We start from the raw sequence: 26845 nt of genomic DNA, 5'->3' as shown, positions 1-26845 counted from the left end.
GGCAGTCACAAGCGCCTGCGCAATGCGCGTGCGCAACCCGATCAATGGCCACATTCACATCACATCGACTTGATGGTTGTATGCAAAATCATCCGATCGCATAGTCAGTTGCAGGAGATATACTTAGTTTTCTTTTTTATCATTGGTTGGTTCCTTGATGTTGTGACGTCCTAACGGAAACCTTCGGACAATTCTAAAGTTGAAACGTTAATCGATGTAATATATGGATTTTACAAAGAGGAAATTAGTTAATTAATGGATTTAGATATAACGATATAATAATTCGATATACCTACGGCTTACGATGCCTGAACGTTGTGTTGATTGCAAAATCAGCGACCCGAATCCGAGCGGTTCTTCGTGAAACTGCAAGCAACCGAAGGTGAAGACGTCGAATTATTTAATGAAGGAACCGTTTGTGGTTTTATAATTAAATACTGAAATGTCGGAAGGTTCTGTGAAGTATTTAGACTTAAACTTGATGCTTTTTAGTTTATTCAAGGATCAAAATAATCTAACGATATAAATTGAGTCAAAACGATTAACTTTGGTATAAAGGACTAAAATCTACGTTTCAATATTACGGTTGCTCAAAATATTAGTTGAAAATATGCTCAGGGATAGTAACTCGTATGCAATGGATTGAGAATATTAGAATGTTTGGAATGAATCTACGTTCGGGCATAGTGATGATAGGAGTTTTATATTTAACTGCCTCTAAGTTTGGGCATAGTGACCGCTAATTGAAATATTGTAATATTGGATGAAGTCAAATTTCAGAATTTCGGAAGATAATGTTATTCACTATTCCCCATTCATTCATTGTTTGTGAGAAGTGACGAAAATTGGAACGACCATCAATTTCTCAATAATGTTGAAATGGCTTACTGAATGTGATAGTGTTTGTTCACAGAGCCACATTGCTGATTTCGGGATGCGGAAATTGCTGAAGTGACTGGTGAAACCGACCCCCCTTAATCCAACCTATTATAAATAGTACGAAATTACTGTGAAAACCGTTTTACAGTCCGTTCCCGTAATAGTGCCACTCACAATAGTGCCGCTTCCCCTTATTCTCGCTCGAACGTAACCCCCACCACGGGCTCACTTCGGGTTTCATATTCGTCTCTCTCACAGTGCCAAACGCTGGCTCAATGAAATAGCGTATAATTATCTGCTTTAAATTCAATTTATTGTCATTATTTTTTTAATAATATTATTTCATCACAAAATTCATAAAATAGCAACAGTATCATTAAAAAAAAGTGTCATCAATTTCGATTACCATCATTCAAATAATAATTGATTTTATTCAAAGAAATAGAGATTATATACATTTGATGATTTTACTATATCAATGTGTATTTTTAACACATTTTGTGGAATAAATTGGGATACGTGTGAAAAGTTTTCTTAGAATAAAGAAATTTAGAAAAAGAAATTGAAATTAGAAAATCGAAATAATCCATTTTCATATGATAAGGAAAAACGAATATGATGTAAATATATACACGAGTGATCACAGTTGATCCGGCGTGGCGGCATTATTACGAGAGAGTGACGAGAATTCCGACGGCGTGAACGCGCGTCAGTGGTGGGAGTACCTGAATTCCAAGAAAAATACTCCCCACCCCCATCGCGCGGCACTGTTATGAGAGCACTTGGCAGTACTTGAAGAGCAAAAAATTTGTACTCTACAGTCCGCTCTCACAACAGTGCCGGTGACGGTGGGGGGTAGGGGAGTATTTTTCTTGGAACTCAGGTACCCCCACCACTGACGCGCGTTCACGCCGTCGGAATTCTCGTCGCGCTCTGGTAACAGTGCCGCCGCGCCGGGTAAACTACTTGTGTTTACCTAGTATTTATATTCGTAAGTTGCGTTAACGATAAGTATGCATTTTCAATTGAATGGCATGCTTTTGTATAAAATATCCTACACAAAACAGAGAGACTCTTAAATTTTTCTCGAATTTTGTGTAAAATGAGTGTGCAAATACTTATTTGCATTTCTTACATGAAATTGATGTTGTGTATGCCTTCTGAAACTCTTTTTCTGTCTAAATATTTTTATTATGATTTTAGTAAATAATGGTAGTACGAATTGAAATTCGGTTTTGAAATTATTCATCAATTTAGTTAATTAAAAGGAACTGTGATTAAGACATTTAAAAAAACTTCAATAAAATTGTTAAAATATGTCGACTAAACGAAACTGCGCTGTATCAGTGAAACGAGATTTCCAAAGAAATAAACCAATAATTCTAAATACAAATTTCAGAACAGAATTTTGGAACTAAATAATTATTTGACAATTTTTTCAGGGGAAAAATTGTCGACTGATGAAGTTGCAGCAAAGTTATATGAAGAAGAATTAAAAAAAATGGTTGCAATCAAAAAGTTGCAAAAAAAAAATATTTTCAACATGGCTGAGAGTGGTATCTATATCAAACAAGTACCTAGTCGTACTTTGGCTCCAAACTGTGTTAAAAATAAACATTAATATAGTAAAATCGCCAAATGTATATAATCTCTATTTTTTTGAATAAAATCAATTATTATTTTAATGATGGTAATCGAAATTTATGACACGTTTTTTTAATGATATTATTACTATTTTATGAATTTTGTGATGAAATAATATTATTAAAAAAATAATGACAATAAATTGAATTTAAAGCAGATAATTATACGCTATTTCATTGAGCCAGCGTTTGGCACTGTTGAGAGAGACGAATATGAAACCCGAAGTGAGCCCGTGGTGGGGGTTACGTTCGAGCGAGAATAAGGGGAAGCGGCACTATTGGGAGTGGCACTATTACATGAGCGGACTGTATATTGAAGTCCAAGCAGACCAATAGAATACCCTAACTGGTCATGCTCCAATATCTTTGAATCCCATAAATACTCACTCTAAATCAGGCCTCTCGATTGCCGGAACGTTAACTGCATTCCAAAACAAAATAATCTCTGGTTTCCGTGTATTCGCACATTGAATAAAAATGCTTACCCTTTATATTTTAAATTACGGCATGATATCGATACTACGTTCATTTTCGATTTCCAGCTCCACAAAACAGAACCTGTCTCACGTGTTTCGTGAAACATCGAACTCACGAGTTCCTGCCGTGCGGACATTTTTGCGTGTGTCTTGGATGTGCCATGCGTTGCACAGAGTCAACCATGATATGTTCAGTATGCCTAAAACCTGTCATAAAATGCCAGAACACCATTTTTGTATGAGACGATTGAACATGTAAATAAAACAAACCTTTTTATGCGCTCGGGGTATTCATTCAAACCCCTTGCTCCAAGTCTTTCTTCATTGAGTTCGCTGGTGTTGTGAAATGTATATCATGCCTAATTCTCACCATATACCTTGTATACACTTTCACTGATATTTGTGTAGATTGATGTGTCGCACTTAGGTAGGCACAGCAAAATTGTGTACAGAATAATACTCGTGCTGCCTAAGCAATTCGGTTTCAGCGATCCATTATTTAAAATGTCGCAATTATTATTATGCACATCCAAATCTGCTTCAATAGATTCATTTTTACCTTGCCGAATATATTGAGCGAATTACATTGTGAGACGAGTGTTACGTCCTGCAGACCGTACGTTCCTTCAACTCTGTTCTCACAGTCTTACAGCTACTTTATACCTCGCATCCTCTTCTTACCATCACCTCGCTACCTCGAATCCCATACGGAGGCAAGCAGTTTGCTTCTTAAACTGCTAGTGATTTTACACGGCACTTGCTAAATTGCAACTAGTCAGTCTCTTTCGACTTTCCTGCCATATACTCGCTCTCAAATCATCTTTTTCTTTCAGCAAAAACCTAAATTCGCCTGTCGTAGTCTCGGAACCATACTAAACTCTTGCTTTTTCCGTCCTATAATCAATTTCTGTCCGAAACGAAAGTAACCTTATAAATTCAATATGACAAAGGTGCTCAAACCTTGCATAGTTTTGGATGTGATTTCCGCTACGTGGTTGTCGTCTAGATAAAGGTTTTCTAGTTTTCTGAGGCTTGCGAATGATCCAAGAGCAATGCTAGTTATGTAGTCGTTTTTCAGTCTTAATCGGATTAGTCGAGTAAGCCCATGAAACGTTGTTCTATTTATTGTCGAAATGAAATTCCAGGACAGTTTCAACACTTTTAAATTGGACAACCCACTTAAAACTCCATTTTGTACGTCAGTAAGCCACTTTCCATCCAACAAGAATACCTTCAGGTGAGAGAGTCCTATGAAAGAATGACTCACCAGTGTAATGATTTCATTTCGCGACAAATATAGCTCCTTCAATTTGCATAGTTTTTCAAAACATCTTCGTGATGTGTAGGTAATTTTATTGTTACCCGAACGTAAAATTTTCAGCGTTGATAAGGGTTCTTTGAATGAATAAGGTATCGCCTTGACGTTGTTCCCATCAGAATTGGAGGCTCTTAATCTTGGCAGGCCGATGGAAACTCCTAATTGTAACAGCGAAATGTTACTCATTATGTTCGTGAGAAACACGTTCAAACAATCAAAATTCAAGCTGTTCTCACTCAAGATTTATATCATTTATCGAAGGATTTTTGACCGCTCCAGATTTAATCCAAAACAAATTACGGTTCCAGATAGTCAGATCATTGTAGTAGGTCGAAACGAAGGAAAACTTTTATTCGGTTATGCTGATTAGGAAACGTTCAAAATCACAAATATTGGATAGTTTTTTTTTTTTGAAAGCACGACGGTTTTCCTGTCACATCGTTAAACCGACACTCGATCAAACCATTTCGGCTATTACACGTTGGCTCTTGTTCAACTAACGCGGGAGCGAGAACAGAACAGACTAATTGTAAGGCGATAAATCGCAACATCATTCAGACTGATCTATTCTTTTGTACTTCGCATCTCTACTATTTCACTTCTAACTAAATAAAATATTCTTATTACCGGATATATCCCATACCTACATACTGGTACAAGAACATCCGTCAATTACTTGACGCAACGCGGAAAAAAAAGGTCATCAGGTCCGGAAGAATACAGTGTACAAGCGTAACTTGTGGGTAACCGCAAGTGAGCTGGACGTTTCTTAATTCTTATTGAAAATTCCTCATCAGTGAGTCAAGGTCATTTTTACATCTGAAACATTGCTGATACTATAAAATCCGACGCCGTTGTACTATCGATAGGAAATCACTCAAAGATAATTTCTCATTTCAAGTTACACTAAGCTTTACATGTTTGTTTTTACGCGCATACATGAACATCGTCCAAAATTCAAAACGCGGCTCAAGATACAAGTATTGTGTCGAGAAAGTATCAAGATGTTCAAACAATGAATTTTTTTAATTGAGTTATATTGTGTCAGCTGTAGATCCCAAATACCACGGTTCAAACGATACGACATTCGAACGCGTGGCTGCCCGTGCGCTCGCCATCAGCAAATGACGCATCGCTCCTCTCTAGCGTCTATCTATTTCGGAGGTTGGAGGACGCTCTGGACTAAGAGCTGACGCGCATGTGACAAACCGTTATCTGCTGGTTGTCGTCAGTTTCGTAGTGGCAGTCGCTACTGCCAACGTTCAGCAGGTGTCACTGCCTACAAAGATGATAACACAAAATAATAAAAGCTGACAGTAATCTTTTACGGTTATAAATGCAAACTTTGATAATAAGCCCGCGTTTAACACCGTAGCTGGGAAGTTGAAAAAATACAACACGCCTACTTGTGTGTATTTACCTACAGAAGAGAGAGGGAGACAGGCAACTGTGCACATATTCAACTGATACCCACACGCGTGAGAAGACACACACGCATAAAGCGTGTTATGGGCCAGTGGTACAGTTGGCTGATAGTTGATATTGCGACGGTTATTAATTGCAATGGATACGTATAATTATTATGATGGTAATGAAACGTTATTACCGTAAATTTTTGCATCGCTGTCGTTGCGGTCAATTTTTTGCGTCGTGGATAAAGTGCATATATATGTATAATATATAACCCGCAGTAGTAATTATTGAACTGAAACGCATGACTCGGTTATACGATTGTGATAATTGAATTACAATAAGAAAATACCATAATTACTACGCAATCGAAGGAGAATTTTTCAAACATGAAGAACAAATCGTCCGAAAGAAGCAATAATGACGTTTCCGAACTGCCAGGTGTGTAATTTTTATTCTGATTTTTATACATAGATATATATATATATATATATATACCTTTGTTCCGTTTTACAGTCATGTACCAGATAATTCCCAAAGCCGAGTTTTGCTTTTAAAACAATATCAAACATTTTTAAGAGATGACTGTATTTAAAAAAAACCGTGGCGCGTTTTATGTCTGATCTGTTTTATCCGGCTCGGATGTCCATTAGTAATATATTTTCTGGGACCACAGTCAACACAGTTTTCAAGAGGTCATACTGACTGCCTAAAAAGGGCTTTATGCTTTCATATGCAAAACCCTGCGTAATCATGCGCGAGTTTAAAAAGACTCTGATATCCTTTTTTTCGATATGCGTTTCTAATCTGCAAGACGTTATACTCACTTAATCACACCTCGTGAGACTTATGTACACAATTACATACGAATGTCATAAAAACTTTTATAGAAAAAAAATCACTATAATCCAGTAAAAGACTGTTTATTGGAAAGTTCTATAAAATTTTTTTTTTTTTTTAATGTACATAAGCTTATTTGTAACTCAAAATAAACAGTATGCGGAAAAAATTTGATGTCTGAAAGATGTTCGTAGGAAGTCTAAGTTTGTGGTTTAATACAAATTCTTTAAGAAGCGATGTTAATTTCTCATTATAGCATTCTATGCCCTTATCCATATGCCTGACAGTCCAAACATTATCAACGTTTTCTTCATATACAATTGTATATACAGTGCGTATGCAATTATTGGAACATAACTTGAAGGCTCACTTTTAAATTTTTTCCAGGAAGATGACCGCGTAGTTGTTTTTTTTTTTTTGTAAATAACTGTAAGAATTGTTCACTTTTTTGTAAGCACGCGTCGTCTACATGAAACTTTTTAAAAATGTTTCAATACTTTTGAATGACGCCTAAGGGGCATAGCCAAAGAAGAATACTGAGACTGTGAGTAAAGGTCAGTTTTTTAATGACACTCGGCCTATTGTATCCTAACTGAACAGAAAAAATTTCCGAAAATTTCAGCTCTGTAACCCAATTGTTTCCCCTGTAATCGAAAAAACATGATTATTAGTTTTCATTTCAGTTAACATGGATATTTATGATGGACTTTTGTTACTTCTTTTTCCAATACTTATCGACAAAAAACATCAAAAACAGCTGCTTTTCTTTAAATAAAGAGAAAATTGCAAATGGTTACTACAATGTGTTTCTCTCCAGGTACAATTACAAAACTTTCACAAAATACTGGTTTGGAGTGTCTTTTAAAAACTCGCTGAGGGCAGTTTCAGTATTTTTATATAGCTGTACCCTTTTGCTGAGACATCGTCATTTATTCAAGACATTTGTAAGACAGTCTTTGTACGTTTTTTTAACAAGATTTTTGTCTGTGAAAGAATAAAATTTTTTGTTTTCGACAATAGAGATCCAATTTATGTCTATTCTCTGCTTACAATTCACGTCTGACTATATCAATTTTTAAAGAAATTGCAATTCACCTTTAATAATGTGCATAAAAGCGATAAATTTATCCATCATTTGAAAATTTAAATTAATACGTGTCGTCGGTGAATTCGAACCGTCTCGTGAATTCTCAATCTCGTTCCTTCGCGTCTCCTCACGATGGATATTGGGTTTCAGGTGTGGTTGCGGCGATGCTCGACGTTCTGGACGACAAATGTGAAAATGTCAGAGAATCTGTATTCGAGTCGATTCAAAACATAACCAAACTGAACCCGGTCGTCGTTGTACACGCCTCTTTGTACTATTTGGAACTTCATCCCAAGGTACATTTTCTGACGGTCATCAAGAATTATCAAATATAATTTTATCGTTCTTCCGCGTATATTTCGATCCTGTTTCATTTCAATTTATTTATTATTTTACAACAAGATTCATGAGATTTCCGTGCCAAATAATTATGAAATTCTTTATAAAAAATAATGTCTTTGATAGATCTATTTTTTGGAATAGCTCTGATCAACGTTATGAGAGCCAAAACGGCTCCTTAGCTTCTGTTTAACTTTTTTCAAAATTCTCAATCCTTTTAAATTTCAACCAATTCGTCTGGCTGGCAAAAGTTTCCGGCTGTACATTGCTTCGAAAAAATTTTAGACCTGAAAAGCTGGTGAAAATTGTAACCAAATACAAAATATTCTTGACTCGATGAGTAATTTTTCATGTGAAAAGATTTCTGCCTCTCATTCGGCTCTGATACTGAGGGCGATGGAAGAAACCTGCAAGGATCAATGCGCCTGCCTTGACGAAGACCTGGCAGTATCAGTGGCTAAAACTGCGTCTGAGGCATTGACCGGTGAGGGAAGCAAAGAGGCTTCTGACCTTCTCGTCGCGCTGGCAAAAAGCCATTGCGCCAACACCATGGGTCTGGTTTTACAAAGGTAAACGAGAGAGGTTTTTTTTAAAGACTCTCATCTCGAAAACCGCCAAATAATTTGACGGATCACCATGACAGCGATTTTTCTGTCAAACTACGGAAACAATTTTGTTCATAACTGATACGATGCATGTATTTCATTTTGTTGTTTTTTTTTTCATATTTCTGATACAAAATAAAGTACTGAAAAGTATCCAGTTTTTTCTATAAATTGGTCCGATTTTCACCTCTAACTGAACTTGAATGGAAATGGCAAAAAAGACTCGACATTTTTCAAATTTCGTACAGATAATTATGAATCGTTGGAACAGAATCTGAGTTGTTCCGTGAAAATTATTTGCTTTCCATCTCAAACTTGACCGACATTAGGCAGAAATGGTCGGAATCCTAATAATCCGGAGTATTTTTTTTTTTTTTTTAATTTCCAGCAGAAAGCGAGATTTCTAAAAAATATGAGAATCCTTTCCAGAAACTGTCTAAAATTTCGTCCAATTCGTCAGATATTGTGAGATTATTTTAAACTTTTCCAGAAATAATACCGTTTTTTTGCTCAAACCACTTAAAAAACACGGTATCAAGATGTTTCTGACAAATGTTTGAAAGAAAAACTATCACGAGAAATAACTATCAACTTTTTTCATCAAATTTGGAATAAAAAAATAAAAAAAAAATTTATTTCATATGAATTCATTTAGTTATATGGCAAAATATTACCAGACACGAATTTTCACAAAGCTTGACGCTTCTTTCAGATTAGAGCCAGGCACGACAGCTGACCCAAAAGTAATTCGAGCACTAGGAATGCTTGCGGCTAGCAACGCGTTCGGTGTTGTGCCCTTCTTGAAAGTAGCTATGAGTGTGATCGTCCCAATGTTGGGTGGGACTCGAGAGGATGCCCTGAAACAGGCATTTTGCTACAGTAAGTATCGGCGAGACCAATTAATCACTCTGGTAAGAATAATTCTATGAATTTCTATGAAAATTTCTATGGAAAAGTGTAGGATTTCGGCCGATTCATAATTTTTAAACTTAGATTTCGTAACAATTCGTAGATTATACTCTACGAAAAACAACGAATTGTTGCCAAATCTAAGTTCAAAAATTATGAATCGGCCCAAATCCTCCACAATTTCATAGAATATTCCGTCAAAATTCGTAGAAATTTTTATCGATATTCATAAAATTATTTTCACTAGGGTTACTGGTTTTGTAGAATAACAAACATTAGTTGTTTCATAAGACTCACCTATTAAGGGGGGGGGGGGGGGGGGGGGTAAGATTTTGCACTTTCGAAAAATCGAATTTTTTTTGTCTCATCTTATTGTTAAACATTTGAAGAATATATTCCCAAAATTTTAAGTCGATCTGAACAAAACTCTTGAAGTTATTGTCTAGTTAGTCTCCTGCCCTTTAACACTATAGCTCTGACAGCTGGTATACAGCTTATTCACTTCTATCGTTCTTGTCCATTATCCTGTTTCGAGAATATTTTATTCAGTAAAGACAGGTAAGTAAAGCCATAAAGACATATTTTATATTTGTATGTCTATACTATACACTGTACAATATTTTAAAACGAGAGACGAGCGTCAGTTTGTCGTTGTACGTTCGATCGTGCGCTTGTGGCTTTTTCTCAAAACAACTTTTTCAAAGTCCGTGTTCACTGCCATTTAAAAACTGCTTGACCGATTCATTTCAAACTTGGTACACATTTTCTACATATAAAATACCTCCCACCAACGTTTGGTTAAAATTTTTTTTTTACAATAAGGGGGTTTCCCACCCACAAAATGGCGGAATTTTTCGTGGAAAATAGCAGTTTACACTTTAGATGGCCATCAAAAATTTTTGAATGAAAAAAAAATAATCAAAGAAGATTGAGAGGAGGATTTGATGATACTTTGACTAGATTTTAATGGTTTTTGATATCAGATAATTTCCGACCGAGATATAGTGAACACCGCAAATTGTTTTTTTTCTGAGACGTTCTGAGGCAAGCTCTGTCACCGGCTCGTTTTTCAATATTTCAGCATGAAAAAATTACAGAATATTGTTAAAAGTATACTTAATAATGTACAAAAGGTTTGGCTAAATTTGCTCGATCCATACTTTTAAAAAAAATTCACAAAAAAAGTGTTTTTTTTTTTACGCTGAAACCCTTATCCCCCCACCCTAAAGCACTCTTCGAAGCGAAACGAGCGATCATCTTATCTATATTCTCGCGTTATTGCAGCTATAGGAAAATTTTCCGAGGCAATAAACGAGTATTTGGTGAACATAGAAGAGGCGCCGGACTCAAACATCGGCAAAGATCTATTTGATACCGAGATGCTGCTCGCCTATGACACTTTGGCCCACACGTGGCTGCCGGCTAGCCGAGATCACGTAACGACGCAGGCAATTGTAACCGCAATTGGTCCGATATCGACTCTCCTGCCTCCGGATCCGCAGGGTCGACGACTAGCCAAATTGTTGCCAACACTTTTGAACATGTGCAAGAGATCGAACCTCCGATTAGCTGCAACGAGGTATTGTGCATTTATTGAGCGTAATTTAGTAGGAGAAGCCAGCTGAATAAATGAATGAATTTTGGGAATTTATATCTAGAGAGCCAATTATTCAATCGAATTCGAGTTTCTTTTATTTAAAATAACGAAGATTAAGCTTTGTACAAATATTTTTTTAGTCAGAATCTAGAAACAGGAAGCATTGTTATTGACAATTATAATGCCAACCATTTCGCTCATGATCAGTGAAATGGTTTGCGGTGCCGGCGATATCTCGATAACGACTCAGCCGATTTACTCCGGATTTGGAGACAACTTTCTTGGATAGTTTCTTTCTTTCCCACGACTCCGGGTTTAATTTAACTACCATATTGTCTTGTCCAAAAAATTCGAATGTCGGTAATTTTTGATAAAAAATCGAACGTTCGCCATATTTTGCTAAGCGAACAGAAAAAAAATTATTTCGGATCATGTCCAAAGGGGTAAACCAGTCAAGAATAATGTCTTGAAACTTGAAGTAAATCGGCGGAGCCATTTTCGAAATATCGTAGGCGTCACAAAACGTGTCATTGAGTAAAATGGTTCTTACGTTATCGACAATAACAATACTCCCTATTACATGGCGTCGGATCAATACTTTTTTTGAATACAAGAAAACCCAATCGAATTGAATAATTGGTTGTCGACGTATAAATTTCCGAATTTGAGAATTGAATTTGGCTCCGATAGAAAATACATAGACGATAATCGTTACCGATTTCCAGAGTACTGGCAACCTTATTGAATTCCGCGAACGAGGAGAACAAAATGGTCATATATCCGATGATAGAACACATCCACGGAACTCTTTCGGACATGGTTTGCATCACGCCTTTCGAAGCCTCCAGAGAGGCAGTTTTGACTCATTACGAAGTACTCAGATGCTCCAACGCTCTTGTTTCGCTTTACGCTGGAGAGGGACTCGATAGGTAAACGATTTGATCGACGAATTATTCGCGGATTGTGTTAATCGGCGGTTTCCGTTGTTTCAGATTCTTACAGCAGCTCAAATCTCCCAGCGCTGTTCAGAGATCCAAAGCACTAGTCGTCCTTAGACACTTGATAAACACGCTTCCAAACGAGGTGCGAAAGATTTTTCATTTCGCGCATTGTTTACCATGAAAAATGATTACTGTCGTCACTTTTTCAAATCAAAAGAATCTAACTTTAACGGGTAACGCGGAAAAACCGCTCAAAAATTTCCATTCACTCTTAACAATGATTTCATCCGTTTTTCAGGACGATTCAGCCCTCCAGCGAATAGCTTTAAGCTTACAGGAGTCTCTGCATGAGGGAAACGCGCGTCAATTGGTCGGAGCTATCGCAGCAATCGCTGCAAGATCAATGAAGCTTTTGACGCCTGATCAGCGAGCTTGTTTCGTCCGATTCATGGTAGGCATCCAAATGATTACTCATATTTCTATAATCCATTCTGTCCAAATAATTATTTTAATCGGTTCAATTTGATCGGTAGCTCTTCAAAAATTAAGACCTTCAATTTGGTATTCAATATTTATTTTTTACAGGTAATGCAGTGCAGTTCTAAAACCGATGAAGGACAATCCTGCGAAGAGGCTCTCAATTTGCTTGCCACAACAGTCGATGGCGCCGAAAGCTGGCTGTGGTCTCTTTTGCTGAATTCTTTGGTCGATCCTCTTTCTTCTGCATCGTCTGTAAGTGATGCAATTTCTATTTTTATATACGTTATTTCATTACTGGACAAATTGTTACAACAGTTTTTTTCATATTACTTGTACAGGTCTGTTTGTCCAGTTATTATCAATTTTTTCAATTTTTCAATCGCTGTTATAGATTCTCTACCGACTTTATAGATTTATCTGATATTTAAGACATTTTTAAATTATTCTAAAGACGGTGTTACCATTTTTCAAGTGTGTTCTATTCTTATTCATCATTTGCAAACTTCTACCGTTTTTTAAACGTCTTTCAAACCATTTTTAATCCACTTGTGAGTCTTTTGATATTATTTTCATAATACACGTTTTTCGGAAACAGTTTTTCAATTCGTTTCTCTTCGATTTTTATAATTTTTTATCGTTTACTTACAATCTTGAAAACTTTGTGATAATCCTTTGTCGTAGTTTAACATATTTTTCAAATCATTTTTTCTTGTTAATTGTTTCATTTAACCTTTAGCTGGCACCTCGAGGTCGTTTGTGATCTGAGAGTTTGCAACTTTTAACTGGCACCTTCATCTGGTATAACATTACTGGCACCTTGGAATTGATTAAAATTAAAACTTTTTGTTTCGATCTTTTTTACTTTGTAACAAACACTCGAGTGAATGCCCAATGAAAATTGTAGTCACAATATTAAATTACTATTTTCTACAAGATGAAGGTACCAGCAAAGGTTTAATTGCAGCAATTCAAAATCACAGTGAAAAAGTTAATACACGAGTCGTTTTTCGTTCTTTTTGCAGGTAATTCCAGTAACGCGTGCATTGACGTCAATGGCTGTAAAAATAATCCAAGACGAGCAGTACGAGGGATTAAGAAATGATTTTCATGCTTCCCTTGTGTTTGGAAAGAGCCTGGAATTATTGGGTGATCATCAAAATCACGTTGCCGTGCTGTCATTTTTAAGGTCCACAGCTCCGCTGATCGGGTCCCGTTTGGAAAAACTTTGGGATCCCAAATTGACGAAAATAATAAACAAACTACAGAACGATCCGGCAGCGAATAAACTAGATCATTCTTATGGGTACGAGGATTCATTTTGCAGATAATTTTCAGCGTTGAATGTCCTTATCATAAAAATAGGTCATTACAATTTTCTTAATTTTCTCAGTTTCACTGAATTTTGGCCTTGAAACTTCTTTTACACTCGCTGTTTTTTTACATTCATCTATCTTTGTGCTGAATTTTGACTTACTACTTTTGCAATACCACAAATCTTCGCTGTCTCTCTGTTTATCCTTGTACAGTAATTCACCGTAAAAAATTTCATTACCGCTGCACGTTTGACATTTTTTTTATTTTCTATTGTTAAACAGTAACAAACAGAGCCTTTCCTCGTAGTAATCCACAAAATTATAAAATTATTTTGTAAAGTACTGTTCGAGGCTTAGTTTTGATTTTCAACGCAGCCAAAACCCTAGAAAAAAAGCTCCTCAAAAATTTCTGGAACCAAGAAAACTTTAAAAATTTTTTTCAATAATTCTCAACGTTCTTCCGAAATTAATTTTTCGTACGAAAGTAGAGTAATTTTATCAAAATTTTCTAGAAGTGTTTGAACCTACTTGTCAGAGATTTTTCAGAAAAACTGAGAAACAGTTAGAAGAATAGCACACTAAATTCTGAGTAGATTCACAGGAGTTTCCGAAAGAATTTAACTTGAGTGTCTTTTTCCACTTGCATAAATCTCTTTGAAAAAAAATCTAGAACTCGATTTTGTAACAGCGCGGATCCCTGGGAAGAAGAGATCGTCGAATTATTAGAAGAGAGCGTACTGCTTGAGGACGAATCGTGGAGCAAAGAACTATCGGACGATTTGGTATCACGAGTGGCGAACAAGCCAGGAGTCGCTCCGTTCCTGGCCTCCGTGACGCAAGACGTTTCGCACACGCAGCTTTTGATCGACTTGGCGAGAACTCGTCCCGACGACAATTGCTACGCAAGAGGTGTCGGAATCTGTGCAAAACACGAATTGGAGACTGTCCTAAAGCTGATGGAAGAATCCTGCGTCATCGAGGATTCGAGAAAAGTTCCGGTCAAGCTTCTAGGACTCATGAAGGACCTCAAAGCTGCCGCGACCGTCGAGGCTGCCAAGGCTGGACTCCTTAGAACCTATGCTGAGATCGCCAGGAGAGGCAATGCCAAGGATCTGTTTTCGCCGCTCGACGATAATATCCTACCTTGGATTATTCGACAGTTGCACGAGGCAAAGGAAATATCAACCAAGCTCGCTGGACTTCTCGCTCTTGAACAGGCAAGCACAATTTAGTTTTGCACAAGAAAATGGAATGCTGTTATTGTTTATAGATGAGTTGACTTGAGTTGACTGAGTATACCGTAAAAATTCATCGAGATATAATGAAAAATGGTCTTTCATGGATTTATCTTCACCGAAGATACGATTATCCTTACTTTCGTGAACATAATCGATAAGACGAGATGATCCTTACTTTCGTGCAGATGATCAATAATACAAGATTATACTTATTTTCATCTAGATCATCAAGAAGATAAGATAATTCTTATTTCCATCTAGAACGTCAATAAGATAAGATACTTCCTATTTTCCAAAATAGGAATAGGAATAAAAGTAAAACCAATCATACCAGTGTCGCATTGAGCATCATATGTCCATTTTCAATTTCTAAGGTCGGAGGGGCTGCTAATCCCATGAGATTACCAGAGAGCACTGGGTTCCGCATGAGAGGACCAGCATTGGCTTCTGTCCTAGCTTTACTTCAGACATCGTCTGGACACAGACCACTTCAGCTATATTCGGCGATACTCAAGGCAGTCATCTCGCTGATGTATCCTTCATTTAGCGAAGAAACGATTAAAGTCTGTTAGTTTCAGAGCAAGCACGATTTAATTATTCATTTATATATAAATAAATTGGAGCAGGAACTATTTTTACGTGAAACCAACGCCTTGTACACAGTAAATTGGTTTACTCAAATTGGCAACGAGCGGAATAATGAACGATTTTAAGAACTGAATTTTTTTAATCTCGAAATATCTGATCCTTGACACGGTTCATAGAAGGATACCACCACTTCTAAGTCCAGAAGAAAGAGAAGTCCTGCTCAGCACGCTGATTCACAAAGTTGTCCCTGCGAGTACCGAAGTGGGTGTTTTTATTTTTGGATACAAAAGGACCCTGCAGAATACTTATAGGAATTGGTATTGGCATTGGTGTGGGAAATTTAGTATGTTGTAGTATATACCCTCCCGATGAAAATTTCTTACGGCCACAAGTGTTGAAAATTAAAAAAAAAAACAGTTTTTCACGCGTGTGCCGAGTCTCTGCGAATCGACTGTGCAGTTTTTCCGCGATATATTTAATTGCATCGGGAAAGTATGTACTGCAACATTTTAAAATATCAGCCAATTTGACCGAGAGCCAACTCCCACAAGGATTCTACGAGCTCGTTTACACAATATTCATGGTTTGTTGTAATCGGTTTTGGAGAAACCAAATTTTTCGAACCACATAAAAAAAAACATCTCCAATTGAATCTTCTCTTACAGCTTATCAACCACCGAGAATTTATAATGCAGTCACAAAAAATTATAGGAATTAGCATTTCCCAAAATAACAATTCGTTTTGCGGTGTTAATTTTTTATATACTTACATATATATGCATAACGGTAAAAAAATTTCACACCATGAGTTTCAAAAGCCTAAACTTCTTATTTTTCTCGTTTCTTCGATAACTCTGATTTTATAAATACAGTAGATACAATCTGATTGCAAATATTTTGTTTAAATGTTCTATTCGCTTTCGAATGATAACTGTTGTAAAACCGTATAACCAATGTTGTCGACATTTTTAGATCAATTCATTGTTGCTACCGGATGAAATGCAAGTATTAAATAGCTTGGGAGTCGTTTGCAGCGAAGTGGTTGCAGATTCTTCGGACGCACTGGCAGAACTGAGCCATTCTCTTTTACCTTGGATGCAAACCGGCCTGTATTACGAGAGGAAAGCTGCACTTCTCACCCTTCGCTGCACCCTCAGGTAGGTAATTAGTATAATTTCAAGTTACTCGAAAAGCCGTGATAAAATCAAGTAATTTGATAAAAAAATCTGAAAATTGGAAGGTTACATAGAAATTGTTTAAATAACTGATATAGCTAGGCAATTTCAATACTGTTCATGTGGAAGTGAAAAAAGTGAAAAAAGTGAAAAAAAAAACACGCGACCCAAAAAAGGGGAATAAGAGTTTAATTTGTTTTTTATTCTCACTGATATGGTAAAAACGAAATTTAAAAAAATGTCGAAGAATTCTAGTCAAGTAGAAAGTTTAACAGAAAATTATGTAACTCAAGATTAAAATAAAATAGCACAATTAGTCCGTTTGTTTTGTTTTTTGCCTTCTTAGAATATTCCATTAATCGATGATTAACTCGACTATAGAAAAAATTATTTTATGAGCGAATATGCAGTGCATAAATTACTTATGATGTCGATGCGTTACAGATCGTATCACGATTTACTCAAGTACACATATCCGGGTGGCAGACTGGAGCCGGGAAAATTACTGGGAAGAATTTTATCGCGAAGCACAGATCCAGAGCCGGTTTTCAGGTCGCTGGTAGTCGACTGCGTTGCTCTAATCCTGAGTATAAGTGCCAAGCATAGATCGACGCTACCTGACAACAACATAGATCACGATCTCAGCGAAATAAAAAGAGTGATAATAAACGAGGATCTGAACACGCTTTACGAAGGCGTTAAAGTGAGTGAAATAAAACTTATTGAAAACAGGCCGAGGGGATATACAGACTATAGAGTGAGTTTATCTGCGGATCGACGCGTGCGCCTTATTCAAACAATCGGAGTTACAGCTCTCATTTCAGATTGAGGATCGTATCCCGCCACGGCCATCCCAAACGTTGTCAAAACAAAGAATACTCAACGTTGTCAATACAAATGATACTCAACGTTGTCAAAACAAATGATACTTAATGTTGTCAAAACAAAGAATGCTCAACGTTGTCAAAACAAATGATACTCAACGTTGTCAAAACAAATGATACTCAATGTTGTCAAAACAAATGATACTCAATGTTGTCAAAACAAATGATCCTCAATGTTGTCAAAACAAATGATACTCAATGTTGTCAAAACAAAGAATGCTCAACGTTGTCAAAACAAATGATACTCAACGTTGTCAAAACAAATGATCCTCAATGTTGTCAAAACAAAGAATGCTCAACGTTGTCAAAACAAATGATACTCAACGTTGTCAAAACAAATGATACTCAATGTTGTCAAAACAAAGAATGCTTAACGTTGTCAAAACAAATGATACTCAACGTTGTCAAAACAAATGATACTCAATGTTGTCAAAACAAAGAATGCTTAACGTTGTCAAAACAAATGATACTCAACGTTGTCAAAACAAACGATACTCAATGTTGTCAAAACAAATGATACTCAACGTTGTCAAAACAAATGATACTCAACGTTGTCAAAACAAATGATACTCAATGTTGTCAAAACAAAGAATGCTTAACGTTGTCAAAACAAATGATACTCAACGTTGTCAAAACAAACGATACTCAATGTTGTCAAAACAAATAATACTCAACGTTGTCAAAACAAATGTTATTTAACGTTTGTGATGACTGTGACACGATACGATGATCGACCTGAACATGAGCTGTAACTCCGGTTACTTGAATAAAGCGCACGCATCGTTCCTCAGATAGAGAAGCCCACTGCATAGTCGTGAAATATTTGAAAAAGTATTCTATAAAATACTATGAACTACTTAAGGGGGGATTGACTTTTTTTCGCAAACTTCTCTCTGTTTTCTAATTTTCTAATGAAAAAACTACACAAAGGATCAATGTGAAATTTGGCATGTGGATTTGTCTATCTCTTATCTATTCATAAAAAAAATTAAAAACTATTTCCTCCCAAAAATACGCCTCCCGCCCCCCTAGACGCGCGATGATTTGAGCCTTCCCATCATCCTGCAACGGAACCCTAAGACCATTTTACTTTGCACACATGTATCTATCGTTTTCCCTTGAGAAATTCTATGAAATGACATGTTACCACTATTGCCACTATTTCCACTATTACTACTATTACCACTACTGCTACCGTCGCAGCTATATTCATTATTATCAGTGTTTCAACTATTACCACTAAAAGCACTAGATTGTCGAAATCCTTGTTTATAATACCGAGATATTCAATTTTTGCTTCTATGAAAAGGTCTTCGTAGCTCGAATGTATACAATATACTGCGAAATAATCAATATAAATTTATGTAAATCCGAGTCTACCAGTTAAATAATTAATAAGGTCTATCGATATTTATAATCCAACCAACACCCTTTATTGATACTTCTTCTTACAGACTTTGGCCGCAGCTGCTAGCGAAAGGGTTGCTGGCGGCGAGGCCGTCGCTTTGGCAGAGGGGTTAATTCTCGATCTGAATAGTCGAGGGGATGGCGGTTTGGCTTCTGCCATTTCCCTAGCTCAACATTTTAAGGTCAGAGGCACCGACCTGGCGCATGCTGCTGTTCATCTAACTTGTACGCAGAATATACGTACATAATATCTATGATATGTGTTCGATAGAAAATTTTCTAACTATAGTAATCACGCAATTAACTTACATATCTTGCACCTACAGCTTCGCGAATCTTCTGCCATCTTTCCTTTCTTCTTTAACAATGAATCAACAGTTTAAAGTTGACTAATTGTTGAGAACAACACGAGTGTTCGGGAAAAAATCTACCGTTCGCAATTTTTGTATAAGTACAAAAAAAATTTTACCTTGGAAGTATAAATCTTGCTATCCTGGAATTGTTATGCTCTCGACGTTTTCAAAACAGATTAAATTATATTAATACTAATTATTTTGTCAACTTCTAATCCCAAGCTTAATTCGCCTTACTATCGCCATTTCTTCAGTGATTATTGGATTTTTGATGGATTGATATTTTTTTAACGTCTTTATCCAGTCCAGTAATTTTTTATGAAAAATAATTAATGGATATTTGCCCAGTAAAATTTGTTCTATTATTTTGTGATTGTACCGGATCAAATTTTCAGCTGAAGTCCTGACGCAGCTTAGACACATTGAAAATGCGAGCTGTAAAAAAGGGGCCATCAATGCAATTAAGACACTCGCGACTCATCATCCACACGAAGTTGTCGAGGCTCTTCTAAGGCAACCTTTGCCTTTAAGCAAAGACGCCGAGACCTGCTGGAAGGAGTTTGCAACAAGCAACGAAATCGGAATACAGGTCCAAAATTATTTTAACTCATATTTCTCGTTTCATCGAACAAGCCGTCAAAGCTTCCTAAATTCTTATATAATCTTCGTCAGTTGTTCTTATTGCTATGATTATATTTATTTTTTTATTTTCAATTGATTTGAGTTCCGAATCTATTCGACTAAAATTCGATTTAAGATTCGTCTTTAGGATTCAGAATTTAAATTCTTTTACTCTTCAATGTTTATTTTTCAAAATTCTCGATTGAATCGTTTTTTCCGTTTAGCTCTTTTTTGGAATTCCGTATTACTCATATTGCGAATATTTTTAAATCCATCGTATTTGATGGCAAGTGATCAGTAACTCTCTCTTTTTTTTTTTGAGCAGGTTCTGGACTTGCTTCTCCAGCAACTGACGAGCAACAAGATGTTAGAAGAAAACGGAGTCAGTGCAATATGTCAAGAGAAGGCTCACGTCGCCTCGTTTTCTTCATTAGCAGCGGTAGTAGCCCTCGGTCATTTTTTCCAAGCAACAAACTCAGATTTGCTCATTGAGAAGCGACTGTCCGAGCTGATTTTCGCTCTCCTGGCCAGCATGGCTGCTTGGCTTTATGCCAACGCTCCAATCGCGTCTCCAAACTGCAAGTTCGGATTTGTCCCGAACAAAGAAGCCTACAAAATAAATCCTCATCACGAAGCGTATACTGCACTTACCCAGGTCCTAAACGTCGTTAATCCGAATGTCGCTGGTGGGATACTAAATGGATCTGTAAGTATTGCTTTCAGACTCGCATATACATAAATCCACTCGTCCTGAAATCTTTGACGGCTTTGAAAATATCATTTAGTCTATAACTCTGGGTTTAGTATAATCCTGTAAATATTCTGGGATTTCAATCGTGTTTTACCGGGAATTTATTGAAAATCATTTAAGGGATAGTGTTCGATTTTTCAATTTTGTTACTCACGCATTCACATTGTTTTGTTTCTTTGATTCCACACTTTCGATCAATTTTTTTACTTATAACGGCAATGTTGTTTTATTTTTAAAGGATCACTATCCTGGCATAAATTGCTTTCGGAAACGTACTTACGAAGTTTCTACAAATTTCATACTCAAAAAGTAAATTTAATGTCAAAGTCAAAGCAAATTCAATAGCTCGCAACGTTTGCTCATCTTCCAGGTGTTCGAGTCCGACTGCAAAGCGGAGGAAAATCTCATATCCACGGTCTGTTCGGTGGTTAGATGCATAACCAGCAAAGATACGATAGTCACTCTGGCTAGATCGCTGTGCCAGCTGGCCACGAGCACAATTCCAGCGCAGAGAGCAGTCTCAGCTGCTTTCTATTCGGAACTTGTTGGCAGGCCTGGTTGTGGTGATGTTTGGCTCGAGGCGATACTGAACACTCTTCACGAAGCCACAGCAGACTCGTCTCCGCTCGTCAGAAGACTTGCCATCATCGGACTGACCCGAGTGTCATACCTTGATTCTGATCGGGTAACGTATTTAAGCTCCACTTCCACTCAAGGACTCGCTGAGTCAACAGTTGTAAATGAGATTGTAAATCCAAGGAAATCGAATGACTTAAAAATGTTTTTCGAAATTAGCAAGAATTGATCGAGGTAACTAGAATTACTAAAAATCAACGGGAAAGAAATTACGCCACTTAGTTAATATTTTTTGAAATTTTGGGGATGTTGTTTTATTCATGTTCACCATAATCGGGGCCGATAACATTTAACGGAATTTATTCACCGACTTTCTTTCCAACTTCGAAAATCAACTGTGATTTCCATTCATCTTTAAGATCGATGTCGATTCTTGCCTTATGGATAGATAAGTTTAGTATGCAGATTTTTTTATGATCACGTGCTTTCATCGATTTCCAATTTATCATACGATTTCCATGTATTTCTAACGTGTTTTCAGCATTATGAGTAATTTTCAGGCATGTATCGCGATTTCCTTATCCAGAAATCATCAGTATAATACATTGCCTAATGAAAATTGACTAATTGATTAACAATAAGTTGATGGAAATTGATAAACATCATTCGAAATCAATATCAATTGACTGAAATTATTCATGTGATCTTCAAGTGAATTATGAATGAAAACATGGAGCTCTGACATCCGGTGGAGAAAAATTGCACTTCATTAACCATGCCATATTTCATTTTAAAATACCTTTTTCGTCGTATTTTCTCGAGCATATTAATTCCATGCGCAAAAACTAAGGCTTTAGAAATTGCACCGAGTCGTCTGTACTTCCATACTTGACTGATCGACCGAAAACAATTCGCTGACAGCCCAGTTTTCGACGCCATATTGCTTAGCCACGCCCCAACCTATAAATCAACTGTCAGAGTAATTGAATCTGTATCTATTTTTTCGTCAAACTGTTCCAATTAGTTGACCGAAATAATGAATCCTAAATTCCTCATTTCAGATCGAGGAACACATAGGAAGTTCAATAGACACTTTATTGGAGCAGCTCGAGGTGCCGGCCGGAAGTGAGGGCGGAAATGGAGTCGCTTTGGAATCGCTTCGTGGCTTGGCAGTGCTTTTGTCGATAAAAGGTCAGCGGCTGCCGAATCCACGAGTCATTCTTTCCCTGAAGCCTTTCATCGAAAAAGAAAATTGGGAGATGAGATTGGCCGCCATTAATGCTCTCGGCGCCATCGCTCACACCTGGAAATCTCTGTCCAGTAACGCCGACGAAGTTATGTCTGATCATCTTCTTGGCTGCTTACCGTGCCTCATCGTCAGACTGGAAGATCCAAATCTGGCGGTTGCTAAGGTCGCTAGAGTAAACCTTTTAAAATTATTACATAGACTGAAATGATATTCAGAATTTTTCAGGCACTGATTTTAGCTTTAAATTTTTGAATATTAAATATATTCAACTTTTCGGGTGATAAAGATACTTTCTCAACGGAAAGAAATGAATTCTTGAATTTATAAAATACGGTTAAAGAAACGTTTTTTTCTCTCTGATTCGAAGAAACGTCATTTTGAATTACCAAAAAGTGATCAGAACATTTATTTGAATCAACAAAAACATTTCATTCACCGTGTATATTTAGTACATTGGATGAAATTTTTTTTGTGTACCTGCCTCAAATTTATGGTAAATTTCAGCAAATAATCAAAATTCAATTAATTTGATTCAATACCTACATGTCATTTTTCGTGTATTTTCAACAGGCTGTAAGAGAAACGCTGTACGATTCGGCGAATTTCCTGCAATCCGAATCGCTGGCATTTATTATTCATACGCATCTGAGAGCAGAGAATAAATTGGATATCGAGAAATTCGTCTGCGCTTTGATACAGTGCATGATTCGAGAAATTCCTCAACGTGTGACTGAACTCAGGTGAGCAAACAATATTCATGTATCAAATTCAAATTTCTAGGTAATTGTTTAATTTTTCTTGCCACGCACTATCCTTTTTTCTGGTAATAACTCTTCATAGAATTTATCAATGGCTTATAAGAAAATCTTTTTCCAATTTATATTTTATTTATTGGCTGTTGTTATTTTCAAACGTGAAAAATTCAATGAGATCAAATATGAAAAACTTTCAGAACGTATACATACATGTATATATATATAAGCTTGAATTCGAATATTTTTATTTCATTCATATCTTACATCAGAATTGTAAAATTAAATAAAAAAAACTTACGTGTTTCGAATATAAAAAAATTCGAACTGTTCGATAATCTGAAATTTCTTCAGGCTACAAGAATTCGTGAATTAAATAACAAAATATTTGGCAAAAAGTTTCTGAAAATGAATAGTAGTAAAAACATTCGGAACATATTCAAGATGATCAATGAAATGACTCGTTGTTATCTCAAATTCACACGATTCGTCAGACATAAAAAAGATTTGTTGTATTTATCAAATATGGCGATTATATATGGTGAAATGAATGTTTCTTTGATTCAAAGCAATATCATTTGATTCAACAAACAAGTGATCAGAATCATAATTTGGGTTATTATGTGAAACCCTATTTATTTTGGATCAAATAAATATTTCGCCACATTTGATTCGCCGTGTTTGATAGATTCTTCATATTTTTTTTTTTTTTTTTAACTTGCAATGAAAACAGTAACTTTATTTTCCCAGAAGCTCAGTCAGTAGAGGATATTCTAGATCTGAGAATCCGAACGTCAGATCAACGTCGGCTCTCATTCTTGGCTTTCTGAAACCTCCAGAACCGGATGATGTTCAGCGACTTTTGCAGCTTCTGAGGGACACCGAGAGTATCGTTAGATCCCGAGCAGCTAAGGCGCTCTCGATGTCTTTCACCCTTTAATTCGTAAGATTCGCAGCATTCACACAATAACGCAGCATTCACACAATAACGCAGCATTCAATAATAATCTCCCAACGGCTTTAAACTTTACTATAACTAATTTTAAAATCTAATAACGGTGAATTATGTAAACTCTATCTCGGGATATCCAGGGTGATAATTCTTCATGCTGATTGTTTAAATAAAATCGTAATATTTTATTGAAAAGTTATGATTTTTGATCAGAATATAAGCATGCGAAAGTTTACAAAAATATCTTGTCTTAAACGTGGAATTTTTTCTTTGACGATTTTCATTATTAATCAATAATGAAGAAATAAACCATGGCAAATCCGGGTGAAGATCGAATTACGGTTGAAAATATGAAAATTATAATTCGATGATGAAAGTTTGAGGTTTTTTGCACCTTAGTTAATAAAAAATTGAGTCCTTTGTACTCGCTAATTGGAGCTCAAATCTCTCGTTTCGGATAAAGACTGGAATAAAAATTGCCAATTTCAAGGATAAAATAAACAGAATGAAAAAAGGTGAAAATGAAACAGACTTTATGGAAAATTTTCTAATTTTTCACAATTAGAATCTTTTATTTCTGCTGCAAAATCGAATGAAAACCAAAAATCTAGAGGGGTGCAAAATCAAAAGAAAACCAAAAAATGAAGGAACAACGAATTTACTTATTTAATTTTACAGGCACCTGAGATTTAATTTACGCATTGTATTTATTGAATTTGTATATTAGATTTTACCCCAGTGGTGATTATGTTATATAAATACCGCCTATTGTAGCGTTATTATTTAGTTAAACGTATTAAATAAATAAAAAGTGATATATGCTTTGTTGAAATTTCGTGACTTCGTATAAACTGTATTCAAGATCTGGGATCGGCAGCAAGCCTCCTAAAATGAACAGCAGAGAAGAAAAAAAAATAATTATCATACCATTCTCTGAAACTGTAAAACAGCTGCAAAAATTATGAAGCGGATTTAAAACCATTCGACAAAACAAATAGGCTCGACTTGTGTTGTCAACTTTAAGCACTTAATCACTCATTTCATAATTAAAAAACACCGAAAAATAGTAGGAAACATTGAAAATACGGCTTTTATTCCCGACTCAACCATAAAGTTAACTTTTTTTTACCTCAAAAGCGGGACATAAGTGGCATATTTTTCCCTGATATGTGCCGAATGAAAAAGTTTCAATTTTCAAATAAATATTGCGGCCAAAGTTGAGTTAGAAATAAAGTCTTATATGTAACATAGGAATAAAAGTTGACTATTCCCTTGGGTGATTAATCGCTTCCCGCGGGCAGTAAACCCACCCTCGGGAATAATCTTCGACTTTACGCCCTTGTTAAATAATATACTATTACACACAGTGAAATTGGTCCGCTCTTTTGTAAATCCCAGAGTAATTTTTTCGATTATATCTAAACTCACGCGTCAATTGCTTTGGTAACGCTCAGATTCGGATCTAGCGAGGATAATTCCTTGGCTTCTAATGGCACGTTCATGGCGAATCGTGGTCTGAATCCTCCGTATGACAATGGCATTTTGTCATAAGGTAATCGCAGCTTATTGTCCTTTATTAAATTCCGTACCTTCTCCTTTTCCTCCTTACTTATAAACTCCGCCGTCATTTTCTCAGAGCTAATGATCATGGGATTTGATTCGACGTTTTAATCTCGAACTAGATACACAGCTGCATGATAGCACTGAGAATAATCAATCGAAATGTATTTAAATAGTTGATGAATTCAAATTTTTTACATCAGAAATTCTCTACAAGATTCAGATTTTTTTTGAGGATGAAATTTCTTTGTAAAGCGGTAAAAAATATTTTAATCTGGAATATTTTATATGGATCTTTTATATTAAAGGTTGAACTAGCTCTTTCAACCTAAGAAAATGGCAATTTTCAACTTATTAACCGATTAAAACTTGAACCTATTATTTTCAGATTCAAAAACTATGCCAAAAAAAACACCACACGGAATACAAACATATTAAATTAAACAGTTTGGAAAAAATTATTCAAATATGATAAAGTTGATTGCTTTCTGTCGAATCTGCAATTAAAAATTCAATTCAACATTTTTTTCTCTTTGGAAAATTACCCACTTGACGCTTCTTCTATCCTTCCAGAACTTGGAAGTCAAGTCGACATTGTATGGCTCTCGTGAATAGTTCGATTTTATTGCCTCGTTTAGAAAGTCTTCTGGAATATTAGGGGGAAGCTCTGAACGTAGCGCTAGCTAGCAAGGAATAGAAAATAATGGCAAAACGATTGGTGTAGAAAATACGCAACGTCTAAAATTTTCACTATTTGGAGAATTTCGTTCATTTTGATAAAACACTGATCATCAATTATTCTTGAATGTTGCAATTGCGATGGAAATCTTACAAACTAGCCAGTCAACTTTCACCTGCAATGTAAAATTCCAGTATTTTATGTAAAAAAAAGGAAGAGTCAG

At 36.1% G+C, this 26845-nt stretch overlaps 1 protein-coding gene and 2 long non-coding RNA genes across 4 annotated transcripts; 2 read left to right on the top strand and 1 right to left on the bottom strand.

Moving 5' to 3' along the window:
• The first annotated feature begins 42 nt into the window (after positions 1–42).
• On the top strand, positions 43–1499 carry LOC124306478 (uncharacterized). Its single transcript, XR_006908631.1, has 2 exons — positions 43–382; positions 914–1499. It is a non-coding gene; the product is annotated as an uncharacterized LOC124306478 (long non-coding RNA).
• Positions 1500–5323: 3824 nt separating this feature from the next.
• Positions 5324–6565, bottom strand: LOC124306479 (uncharacterized). The gene is made up of 2 exons (XR_006908632.1): positions 6225–6565; positions 5324–5595 (listed from the first exon to the last, which is right to left on the bottom strand). It is a non-coding gene; the product is annotated as an uncharacterized LOC124306479 (long non-coding RNA).
• Positions 5560–25218, top strand: LOC124306476 (maestro heat-like repeat-containing protein family member 1). Of its 2 annotated transcripts, XM_046767241.1 has the most exons (22): positions 5560–6167; positions 7804–7949; positions 8353–8561; positions 9310–9476; positions 10791–11085; positions 11829–12032; positions 12096–12186; positions 12343–12495; positions 12630–12776; positions 13547–13827; positions 14526–15054; positions 15450–15607; positions 15840–15924; positions 16636–16820; positions 17283–17541; positions 19177–19354; positions 19878–20071; positions 20429–20809; positions 21225–21539; positions 22492–22842; positions 23250–23419; positions 24182–25218. In XM_046767241.1, exons 1-22 carry the CDS (start codon positions 6116–6118, stop codon positions 24369–24371), a joined length of 4740 nt encoding a protein of 1579 aa, XP_046623197.1. In that variant the 5' UTR covers positions 5560–6115; the 3' UTR covers positions 24372–25218. The 2 variants fall into 2 exon arrangements, with proteins under 2 accessions (XP_046623197.1, XP_046623198.1); XM_046767242.1 differs by lacking the exon at positions 7804–7949.
• Positions 25219–26845: the final 1627 nt, after the last annotated feature.

This window comes from Neodiprion virginianus, chromosome 5, assembly GCF_021901495.1.
Source record: "Neodiprion virginianus isolate iyNeoVirg1 chromosome 5, iyNeoVirg1.1, whole genome shotgun sequence".
Classification (NCBI taxonomy): Eukaryota; Metazoa; Arthropoda; class Insecta; order Hymenoptera; family Diprionidae; genus Neodiprion; species Neodiprion virginianus.
Note: the sequence above shows the minus strand (reverse complement) of the source record. Positions and strands in the feature narration are given on the sequence as shown.

What these genes read in the sequence shown, in the direction of transcription:
- LOC124306476 (XM_046767241.1), top strand. Translation starts at nt 6,116, where the DNA reads ATGAAGAACAAATCGTCCGAAAGAAGCAATAATGACGTTTCCGAACTG. An exon ending in CTTGTTTCGTCCGATTCATG is followed by an intron (nt 12,496 to 12,629) that starts GTAGGCATCCAA and finishes TATTTTTTACAG; the next exon opens with GTAATGCAGTGCAGTTCTAA. An exon ending in GCAACGAAATCGGAATACAG is followed by an intron (nt 20,072 to 20,428) that starts GTCCAAAATTAT and finishes TTTTTTGAGCAG; the next exon opens with GTTCTGGACTTGCTTCTCCA.